Consider the following 11,727-nt stretch of genomic DNA (forward strand, 5'->3'; position numbering starts at 1 on the left):
TGGCGGTTCCATAAATCAAACTTCTTTTTGAGTCAGAGGCCAGAGCATATGAGTCCCATTAGGAATCGAGCGAAGCCACCACTGCGCCCCCCCGAGCTCACTGGGCTGGATTCGGCCCTGCCCGGAGCTTCTCAGAGCCCAGTGGGCTCTGCCCCGCTGGACGCACACAGGAGAACCCACGCTCCGTGCTCTCTCTCGGCGGAGACACCTGGGCGAACGCGGCCGGCAGCGCGCAATGCGCGTCCACCTCGCCCCTAGGTGAGGACTCGGCAGGGGCAGGGATCAGGTCACCCAGTGCGGCAGGAAGGCGCGAGAAGCCGCAGCGACTTCGGGGTGCAGTCCGGGCGCTGTCCGGTGGAGCGCGTTGTGCACGTGCGTGCCGGTGTTTGCACGAGGGAGCGGGTGTGTGCGTGCGGCTATCCCAAGTGTCGCATGGTCTTGCGCGCCGCCTGGGCTAATATGGGGAGGGGTCCTCCACTGGTCCAGGACTCTTGTTGGGACGCGCAGGGAATCTCGGCGCTGCCTGCGTGCCCGCGAGCCCTCGCGCTGGGCGTGCACAGCCTGCTCTACTCCGGCAGTCGAGCCGCTCTCAGGCCATCCTTTCTTTGACTCGAGAGCCAGGACTTCTCACTGACGTCGCTGGCCGCCAAGTGCTCCACCTCGGCAGCTTAGGCTGGCGAGGCGACCTAAAGTCCCCCGGCTCCCGCGCGCGAAGGCCACCCGGTGCCCCGCCCAGGGGCCTCGCTGCCGCGTTCCCTGCCCGCCCTGTTCCAGCGCTGGAGGCCCGAGGGGAACCCACCCGCCCACCCCGCACGTCGCCCGCGGCACTCACAGGTAGCTGCCGCTGGACAGGAGGAGAAAGATCTGCGGGCAATAGACGGAGACGAGCGCGCTGCGCGGCGACAGTAGGAGCATGGTGGGCCGGCGCGCCTGGCTGGGCTGGGCAGGCTCCACGGGCAGGGCGCCTGGGCCAGCTGAGGCCGGGGTCCCCGCGGAGCTCCCCGATGCAGGGCGGCGGCGCCAGGCGCTAGGGGCTGGGTCTCGTGGACCTGGGCGCAGTTGTCGCCCGTGCCCCGCCGCCAGGGCCGCGCATGGCGCTGGATCTGGGGCAGCGGCGGGAGCTGGGGCTGGAGGGCGGGGCGGGGACCCGGCCCGGGCAGCGGGCGCGCCTTGTCTGCGTTCTGGACCTCCGTCCGTCTGTCGGTGCGAACCGGCTCTGTCGCTCGCACTGGCTCACGTCTCCAAGTCGACCGAGGCGCGCAGCTGCCATTGGACGGGCCGTCCCTACATCCGCCTCCTCCCCCGGCGGGTTTTTTTAAAGGGGAGGCTGACCGGGGCGTGCGGTGGGAGCCGCCTCCAGGGCTTGCCCAAGTTGCCTTGGCCGGGTCACCCGCACCCCCATCTTTAGGAAGCCACACAGCTCTGGCCTGGCTCCGGAAGGTGCACCTGGGGGCGACTCCGCTGGGGAACTGCCCGGAGGCGTGTGCTTGGGGGCTGTGCTCAGCAACGTATGCGCGTGTGTGCATGCATGTACCTGCATGTGCCTGTGTGTGCCTGCAGGAGAGTGGGCGGTCTGTGAGGACAGGTGTGTGTGCACAGATGCACTGAGTGTCCTGAGCCTCTGCCCCCGTGTGTCCTGGGTTTAGTGAGGCTGGCTGTAGGTCGCACACAGGCACTGCCATGGTTAACCAAGCCCAGCCTTGAGCTGATGCTGAGACTGCAGGACCCTGCCTGGGCACCTCTTTGGAGAGGCCGCCAGTGGGAAGGCATCGCCGGCAGGTGCTGCTCGCCTCACACAGAGGCGTCCCCACTCTGGCTTCCCTATCCCAGTTGGCGGGGACGGGTTTGGGGAGAAGTAGACCTGCGAGGACGTTCTCCCTCTTAGAGTTCGTTTATTTATTTATTTATTTATTTATTTATTTATTTATTTATTTATTTATTTATTTTTAAGCCTGGAAACACAGGTCTAGTGTCCCACCTCCTTTCGTTAGCCAATCCTGGTTCCACTTAACCATCCCTCTACATCTGAATCACAGTGCAAAGCAGGAAGATGGCAAGACAAGGGAGGGCTGGGTGGTCCGGCCCCTTGTCCTGAGGAAGAGGATTTTCTAACTTCTAGACCTGGTGTGGAGGCTCATCACCCAGGAGAAAGCAGTCACTTCCTCCATCTTCATCCCTCCCAGTCCAGGGCTCTCGGGCCCCTCTGCTTCAGGCCCCAAAGGCAGGGATAGGCTTGCAACAGGGCTCGTCCTAGAACTGCAGTGACTCCAGTTCCAGTGAGCAGAGGGTGTCCAGACTTCAGACGGGCTCCTCTGACTCCTCTGAGTTCTGCTTTGGCCTCCTCCAGGGCTGGAGCTGAAGGCCACTCAGTCCAAAAAGGGCCCTGGGTGAGGAACTGTGACTCCCTGAAGCCATCAGGTTTTCAAATTGCTCCAAATCCCAGGTGCATCTGTTCTTAGGGCCGTGACCCCTAAGGGGATTTCGAGGGCTGAGTTCTGGTTCCTGCTGGTACTGGATTCCTCCAGAGGTTGTACCTGTGAGTTGCACCGGGCTTAGGGGCACATGTGTGTGATGGCTGCACGTGCCCAGGTGGCCCCCCGTGTAATGAAACACAGGCAGCATGCAGGGGAGTGATCCTGGAATATCCCCCCCATGCATATACAACCTCTGATCTTTGGTCAGAACTTTGTGACCCTGAAAATCCCAACTCCTGAGATGCAGATGCCATGGAATACACCATCTGGAGAAGTCCCCAGGGTGTCAGTCCCGGTGACATCATAGTCATTAACAATAAGAAAGATTCTCCTGGTGTCTACAGGTGTTTCTTGGGACACATATCTCCCCCACCAGCAGGGCAAAGGCCCCCAGGACTAACACGGGCAGGATGAAGTGAAGGGGGTGTTGTGACCGCCTATTTTGGATGAAGAAAGGGAGGCTGAGAGGTTAAAGGGCTCACTCAAGGCCACAGGCTAGGAGTGACAAGAGGACAGAACAGACAGCCCATTGGTCCCAGACTCCCAAACCTCCTCCTTAATGTAATGGGCTTCCAGGTCATTTAACCCCTTAGGATACACCTGGGCCCAGCTTCCCCCTTCGACCACTGCATGTAGCCAAGATGGCTCGCCAAGAAAGCAGGGCCCTTCTCTCCAATCCTGGGGAGCAGGGGCTGAGCCTGGAGGGAGGGACTGGCTCTCCTTCCCTTAGCAGATCCCGGCGTAGATCTCTGGCTTTCCTGCTTGCCATTCCACAGGATGTTGGGAGGTCACATTTTGGAGATCCTGGAGGCGAGGAGTGTGTGTTTTAGATTGGCACACCAGGGGGAGGAGTTTCCCCTCCAGGGGTCCTGGGTGGGACCTGGGGGCAGAGCCAGGGCCACACAGAAGGAAGCTCAGCCACTGCCTGGCTCTTATCCCCACCCCCAGAGGGAGGTTGACACAGGTGCCTGGGGCTCAGGCTGGGCTACATGGAGGCCCGGTGGGGTCTTGCTCACTCAGACCTCTCTCAGACACTGGCCACCATCCTGTTCAGGATGGCCAGAGCCGCAATCCCTGTTTACAGAAGGGACCAGGAGGCTTGGGAAGGGCACACAAACCTCAAGCCCTGGAAGCAGCCCCGGGAGCGGGGCTGGGGCGGACCCTTGGCTCCTGCTGCTGCCTAAGGGGGTTCCTAGAGCTTTTCCCACCGGCTCACTCGTGGGAGGAAGGGCTGCTTTCTGATGACTGATTCAGAAGAATGGACACTAGGAAAAGCGGCCTGCGGGGGCGGGGGCCACAAACAACTGCAGTTCCAGCTCTGTCACTGAATCCGGAGGACAGTGACTTAAGTCCTGTGCCCAGTTTCCTAATCCTTGAAGCTGAGAGAGTAAAAGCGCCTAACCCTAGGGGTGCCAGGAGGGGGAAGGCCTCAGCGCTGAGAATCAGGCTGCAGGGACAAAGCCTCATTAAGGGTTGCCATCACTTTGAGGGTCCCGGCGGGAGGCATTGCAGGACTGCTGGAGATGCAGGAAAAGAGCAGCCTGCCCACTCCACCCCCAGCCCAGCAGGCTCAATGCCCCGCACCCCTCACCTCCATAAACAAACACCCTGGGACATAGCCTACCCACAGACCTATGATAACCGGGGCTACCGGCTACTGGCAGCCGCAGGCACGCCCGCCCAGACCTGCAGGGCTCAGGCTAGGACGGGGGCTTCCATTCCTGCCTCTGAGGCCACTGGCTTTAGTCTCTGCAGGCCTTGGGCCTCAGTTTCTCCACCTGTGAAATGGCGGAGTAGAGATGGGATGGAGGGTGATGGAGAGACAATTCCCAGCGCCTTCTTCCACCTCTCCACCTGGTAGCCCGCGTCTCCCCGCAGTGGTACCGGGACCTGCCCTTCCCGCGGGTCTGTTCACTGCCTTGCCCGTGGCCTGGACGTGGCTTGCCTCCGGGCGGCGGGCGGCGCACAGTAGGCGCGCAGGGCGCGGGTCCCCGCAGGTGCGAGCAGCGCGGGGCCGGCAACCGGCTGTGGGCGCCCCCGGCGAGGTGCACCGCACCCCCTCTCCGTCATGCCGTTTCTCCACCCCCACTTCCAGCGAGGCCGAGACAGATTCTGTCTAAAGGAGATCGCGGCTCAACAGGTAAGGACTCGGCTGGGTTCAGGAATGTGGAAATACGACTCGGAGCAGCTACCGCAGAGAGCAGCTAGCGCGGCTCGCCGGGCGCCCGCCCGCCGGGCCGCGCCAGGGGGAGCGCGGCGAGAGGGGGCCGGGCCCAGGGCCCAGGGCCCCGGGCGGGCGGGGCGCGGGCCCCGGACCGAGCCCGAGGCGGCCCGGCAGGCCCCACGGCCCATCCCGAGCCAGCCGGACGAGTTGTCAAGGTAATTTCAACACGTTTGGGTGATGGATAGAGACGAAGGGCCGCGGCGGGTGCCCCGGCCTGCGCGCTCGCGGCCGGGTGCGCGCTCCCCCGCCCTCCCGGGCCTCCCCAGGCGCCGGACGCCCCCCGACCCCGCCCCGGCGCACCCTCCAGGCGGCGAGCGCTCGGCCCGGGCTCGGCGCCCAGCGCAGCCCGGGGGAGGGAAGGCGCGTCCCACCCCCGGGGCCTGGAGCCCAAACAGGTGAAAGTACGCGCCGGGCACGCTCGCCGCTACCCGCGAGCCCGGCCGGGCCGCCCGCGCGCCCCGCTCTTTCTCCTCCCGCGCTGGGCTCAGCGCCCCTCCGGAGCTCAGGGGGCTGGGCTGCGTCTCTGCTGGCGTGGGGCGAGGGTCTGACACATGGGCCAGCCTCGGAGCCCAGAGAACTGCCGTGGCCCCCTCCCGACCCCACGTCCCCGCGAGGACGCCCTGGAGGCAGCCCCTTCGTGCTGTCTTGGCCCCCGGCTGCCGCCCCCGCCCACGGGATACTCACCCGAGCTTCACGTACAGGACGCCAAAGCAGAGAAACACGTAGAAAATCCACTTGCGAAAGTTTCTGTGCATGATCCAGGGAGGGGGGCTGCGCCATAGACAGCGGCGGCCGGAGGGGACGCGCGGGCCCGGCAGGGCCGGGCAGGGGCCAGGGGGCTGCGGGCAGAGCGCGCTCAGCCGGCGCTGCGGCTCGGGCAGCCGGTGACGCGCGGGCACTCGGCGCGCGCTGCCACCATGGTGAGCCCGGGATGCCGCCGCCGCCGCGTGCACCCGGGGAAATAACCCAGGCTGGGGGCCGCGACCTCGAAGCCCGGTTGAGCGACCGTGGGCCTCTGCAAGCGCGGGCCGGGGGCCCGGGCGCGGCTGGCGGGCGGGTGCAGCCTCCACTGGGCGCAGCCGCCTGAGGCCGTGCGCGCCTCGCCGAGCGCCGCGGCGGCCAATGTGTCCGCACTTGTCGGCCTCCCCAGGTGACTCGCGGCCCCGGCAAGCGAGCCGCGAGCGAGCGAGCGCGCCCCAGGTAGGAGGATCCGCCTCCCGCCCGCCCTCCTCGCTCGCAGCGCTCTCTCTCCCTCGCTCCCTGGCTCTCCCCTCCCTTTTCTCCTCCCTCCCCCGTGACACACAAACGCATCTACCCCCTGGGCCCCCCCTCCCCAGGCCAGCTCCCTTCCGATTGCCCTCCGGGGACTGGGCGGGGGAAGCGGGCTTAGGCGACGGGTGGTGGGGGTGTGGGCAGGGTGCGGCTCGGAAGAGACACCTGCGCTCCTCCGCGCACGCGGGGGTAGGGGCGGGGGTACAGGTGGGGGCAGGAAACGATCGGTACAGGTCGCAGTGGCCACTTGGCTTCCAGTTTCCGGTGAGGGAGGGAGAGACCACCCACTCCCATTGCCTCTCCGAGTGCACTTCCCCGACCCCCCAAAATTATCTGCATCAATGGGATACTCTGGGGCCATACTCTTAGTCCAGGCAACGCTGCCACTCCAGCAAACCTCAATGGGAGATTCCCACCACCCCAGGTCCCAGCACTGCTGCCACCTGCGCTAGTCCAGCTTTGGGACCTGAAAGATGACAGACAGGCTAGCCTGGCCACATGCAGGGAGATGGCATGCGTGACCTCCTGCAGAACCCATTGGCCAAGCACCATGATGGAGGCCTGTGGAAGGAGGTTGAGGGGCTTCCCGGGCACTGGGGGAGGCTACTGGCCCCTAGAATCCCTGCCCCTGCGCCACGGTTTTCGTGGCCTCCTCTGCAGCGCCTAGCTGTGTTCAGATTCTCTGAGGAGAGCCCGAAGTCAGATTGACTCGGTGCCTCGCACACCCAGAGCCCATCTAGCCTGATTCAGCCCGGGGCAAACGAACGCCAGAGTCCCGCAGACCTTGCTGCGCCAAGCCTGGTCTTCCCTCAGGGGGCAGGACCCACGACCAGATCGCTGTCCAGGCCAGGCTCCCCGCCTGCTCTGTGATTTCTTTGCCCTGGATGGCTCCCGGTGCTGCAGGCAGACGGGACAGGGAAGAGCTCAGTCCCCGAGGACGAGCAGGGACTGAGGCCACCAAGGGGAGAGTCTGTGTGTGCATCCGGCTGCCCTCTCCCACCTGGCCAAGCCTGGGTAGGGACCTCGAGCTCAGAGCCTGCCTCCCCTGCCCCTCTCGCAGTCCCGCCAGACCCCCTGCCTCTGATCCCTTCTTAATCCCTCCAAATCCCTGAACCTTTGCCACGACCCCGACGCAGGTCATTCCTGGGCCCCGGGATCTGAGGCCCCCGGTGCCGCCGAGCCCCGTGCGCCCATGGGGAGGGTTCCCAGATAAAGGGCGTACGGTGGCGATCAGCACAGACAGGGGAACCGAGGCACAGGAATAAGTGAAATGGCAATAGCAGCTCCACCCCCTGGGTGACCCCTGCTCCCCAGAGCCCCACTGTAGGGCAGCCACCCGCATTTCACGGCCTGGAAGCTGGACACGGGGAGCAGGAGAGTCTGGCCTGGCTCTCGCAGCCAGTGACGGGCGCGGGCGCAGCTAGGGCGCGGGCGGATGCTGCCACCCGGCGGCGGCACTGAGGGTTCTCGGACTCAGGCGCGCAGGGGCTGGAGGTGGCGGGCGGCGGAGCCACGCAGGACCACGAGGCGGGCAGGAACCCCATCCCCTCCCGGAGCCCGGGACTCCTGTCCCCACCGCCGCCAGCCTCGGTCTCGGCCCCCATTTAATGGGGCGGATCGCCAGGAGCTGTCGGGCTGTGGCGGAGCTGGAACCACAAGAGCTGCACCGGCGACCTCCCCGCTGCGGCTCTGGGCGCTCGACCCCCGACCCGGCCGCGCCGACCCCCACCGGATCTGCTTCCGGCCCGAGGTGGGGACGGCTCTGGGACCGGCCGGGCGGGGTTCATCTGGGAGAGGAGGGGGTTACGGTGGGCGGGCGGGATGCCCGGGTTCGTTCGCCGCCTCGGCTGCGTCTCAGTGCCTCGGTTTCCCCGGGAGAGCGGGAGGCGGAGCCGCGCCTCGGAGCGCAGAGGGACCGCGGCGTGGTGCTGCCCCCTGCCGGCCGCGGGGAGAGGTGCGCCGGAGCGCAGAGGGACCGCGGCGTGGTGCTGCCCCCTGCCGGCCGCGGGGAGAGGCGCGCGCGGGGAAGGGCGGGACTGAGCGGGATCCCGGCTGCCGGCGACCCCAGCGAGTCGCTCCCACCACCGGGTCCGGTTTCTCCGGGTGGTCTCCGAGGGTCTTTGACTCCAAGGTTGGGGAAATGTGGGGTGGGAGGCGCTCACAGCTCACGCGTGCACAGCATACATACACCACACCACACACACAACACACATACACCACACACAACACACGCACACGCACAACAGCACACACACAACACACATATGCACGCACACAACACACAACACACACGCGCGCACACAACACAACACACACCACACAAAACCACACAACACAACACACACAACACATACACGCACACACACAACACAAAACACACCACACAACACACAAAAACACACACCACACAAACCACATACATGCCCATACACACCACACACACCATACACAAACACATCACACAACACACATACAGCACGCAGAAACACAACACACACCACACACAAACACACCACACACAACCACACACACGCACACACACCACACATATCACACAACACACAAATACACCACACACCTAACACACATGCACACACCACGCACACCACATACACCACACACAAACACACACCACACACACACACCACACACAAGTATACACACACCACACACAAACACACACAACACAAACCACAAACAACACACAACACACAAACATACACCACACACAAACATAACATACACCACACACACCACACACAAACAATACACACCACACGCACCACACCACACACCATGCACACACAACACACAGCGCACACATCACACATACACCACACCACACACAACACACAAAAAACAACACACAACACAAACACCATACAGACACACCACACATAAACAACACAAACACACAACACACCACACACACGCACACACAACAAACACAATACACAATACACAAACATACCCCACACACAACACACGCGACACATACACAACACACGTACAACACACACAAACACAACACACACCACACATAACACAGAAGCATACACCACACAACACACAACAACACACATAACACAGAAACACAGCACACAGCATACACAACACACAGATCACACACCACACACAAACACAACACACACAACACACAACACCACATGCAACATACACAACACACATAACACACACAACACAGAAACATACACCACACAACACACACACCACACAAGCACCACACATACCACACACATAGCACACATCAGAAACCACACAAACACAACACATTCCACACAGATCACACAAACACAACACACAACACACCGCACACTACACACAGAGCACACACAACACACACAACACCAAACACAACCCCCAACACACAGCCACATGACACACACACACAATACACACAACACACAAAACACAATACACACAACACACACCACAGGCAAGCACAACACACACCACACACATGCCACACAAACACAACACACAACACACAAAACACAACACATACCACGCCACACACACAACACAACACACACCACACATTAGACACAACACACACACACCACACCACACACACACACACCACACAGCCACCACACAACAGGCACACAACACATACACAACACAATACATACCCAACACACAACACACACCAACACACAACACACAAACAACACAACACATACCACACAGCCACCACACAACACATACACCACACACAGCACACACAATACAATACACACCACACACAACACAAAACACACCATACACCATACACACAACACACAAAATACACACATGCAATGCGATACACACAACACACCATGCACACACACCGCACACACACTACACACCACACACTACACACCACACACATCACAAACACAGAAAATACACAACTCACACAACAAACATAACACATCACACACCATCACACACACATTAGACAACATATAAACACACCACACCACACACACACCACACACACAACACACATAACACACAACACATACACAACACACACACACCATACAGACACACCACACATACACTACACAAATACACACACAACACAACGCACACACAATACACAACACATGAACACCACACACACAACACAACACACACATGCCACATTCATACACCATGCACCCATACCACACCACACACAGGCAGCAGGAATCCCCAGGGCAACAGGGCGGCTGTGCCTGAGCCTCCATCCAGCTGGGGCTCTGAAGGCTGGTCCCAGGCCTCTGAGGTCTGTGTGACCGCAGGCAGGCAGGTCCACTGTGCCGCTGTACGGGATCATGGCTCTGATCATCTCGAACGTGAGGGTGGCCAGGATCCAGGCCCAAGGGCCCCCACGCCTGTTGTGGGTAGGGGGTGATTGAGTGAGGGGAGGTGGAGCCTGTGCTTCTGCTGGGAGTGCAAGCCTCTCTGGTTCCCAGCCAGCACAGAGACCCACCAAGGCCTGATGTCTCCAAAGTCAGGACAACCTGGGGCCCCGGATGGTCACCTTTGGGCTCCATGAAACTCAGCTACTTCTTACCTGTGTGTACTGTGTGTTTCTGTGTTGTGTGTGGTGTGTGTGGTGTGTGTTGCTTGTGTGGTGTGTGTGGTGTGTTTGTGTGTTGTGTGTGGGGTGTGTGTGTGCATATGTGTGTTGTATGTGTGTGTTGTGTGTTGTTTGTTGTGTTTGTGTGGTGTGTTTGTGGTGTGTGTGTGCTGTAAGTTTGTGTGCTGTGTATGTGTTGTGTGTAGTGTGTGTGTGCGTGTGTGTGATGTGTGTGGGGGGTGTGTTTGTGTGTGGTGTGTATTGTGTGTGGTGTATGTTTGTGTGTGACCGCAGGTAGAAGTGTCAATGTCCCCAGCCCTGGCATAGTAATCGTGAGTCCACATCCCATGGGGTTCTTCCGACGAGGGAATGAGTTAACTCAGAAATGAATAACCTGGCCGGGCGCGGTGGCTCACGCCTGTAATCCCAGCACTTTGGGAAGCCCAGGCGGGCAGATCACCTGAGGTCGGGAGTTCAAGACCAGCCTGACCAACATGGTCTTTAGTAGAGACCAGTCTCTACTAAAAATACAAGACTAGCTGGGCATGGTGGAACATGCCTGTAATCACAGCTACCTGGGAGTCTGAGGCAGGAGAATCGCTTGAACCTGGGAGGCAGAGGTTGCAGTGAGCTGAGATGGCACCACTGCGCTCCAGCCTGGGCAACAAGAGCAAAACTCCGTCTCAAAAAAAGAAAAAAAACAAACGATTAACCTAAAAACGAGTACAGTGCCCAGCGCACACGGGCAATCAATCAATGTTCTATGTCCTGACCCTACAGGCCTGTGCCAGGCAGAGCTTAGGGTTTGGCCCAGCAGGACAAGCCAGGGGCCGGATCCCATTGCCAGACCACCTCCCTCTGCCAGTCCCACAGTTCCCAGAGAGGGCTCAGAGGAGCTGACTGTGGGGTGGCCGTAAGCAGGACCAGTCCCTAATTGAACGGGGCGTTGGGGCAGGCATCCATGTGTCCTGCCCAGGTCTCCTTGAAGTACAGAGTGTAGGGGAGAAGCCCACCACACCTCCCTCTGCCAGGTCCATGGTGGACTCACGGGTGCCCCGGGGCCTCTTTCTTTTCTCTGGGAAGCAAGGACTCCAGCCAGACTCTCTCTCTCTCTCTCTTTTCTTTTTTTTTTTTTTTTTTTTTTGAGGGAGTCTCGCTCTGTTGCCCGCCAGGCTGGAGTGCTG

At 61.1% G+C, this 11,727-nt stretch overlaps 1 protein-coding gene across 2 annotated transcripts in view; it reads right to left on the reverse strand.

Moving 5' to 3' along the window:
* Nucleotides 1-5,849, reverse strand: part of WNT7B (Wnt family member 7B) — a 53,225-nt gene extending 47,376 nt beyond the window's left edge. The window contains exon 1 of one of the 2 annotated variants that reach the window (XM_023222275.3): nt 5,383-5,849. In XM_023222275.3, the coding sequence (XP_023078043.1) occupies nt 5,383-5,453 (71 nt within the window). In that variant the 5' untranslated portion in view covers nt 5,454-5,849. Of the gene's footprint in view, nt 1-832; nt 1,037-5,382 lie in introns of those variants that run through there. The other variant, XM_023222274.1, reaches the window with a different exon arrangement.
* Between the last annotated feature and the right edge of the window lie 5,878 nt (nt 5,850-11,727).

The sequence above is a fragment of the Piliocolobus tephrosceles genome, chromosome 19 (assembly GCF_002776525.5).
Source record: "Piliocolobus tephrosceles isolate RC106 chromosome 19, ASM277652v3, whole genome shotgun sequence".
Classification (NCBI taxonomy): Eukaryota; Metazoa; Chordata; class Mammalia; order Primates; family Cercopithecidae; genus Piliocolobus; species Piliocolobus tephrosceles.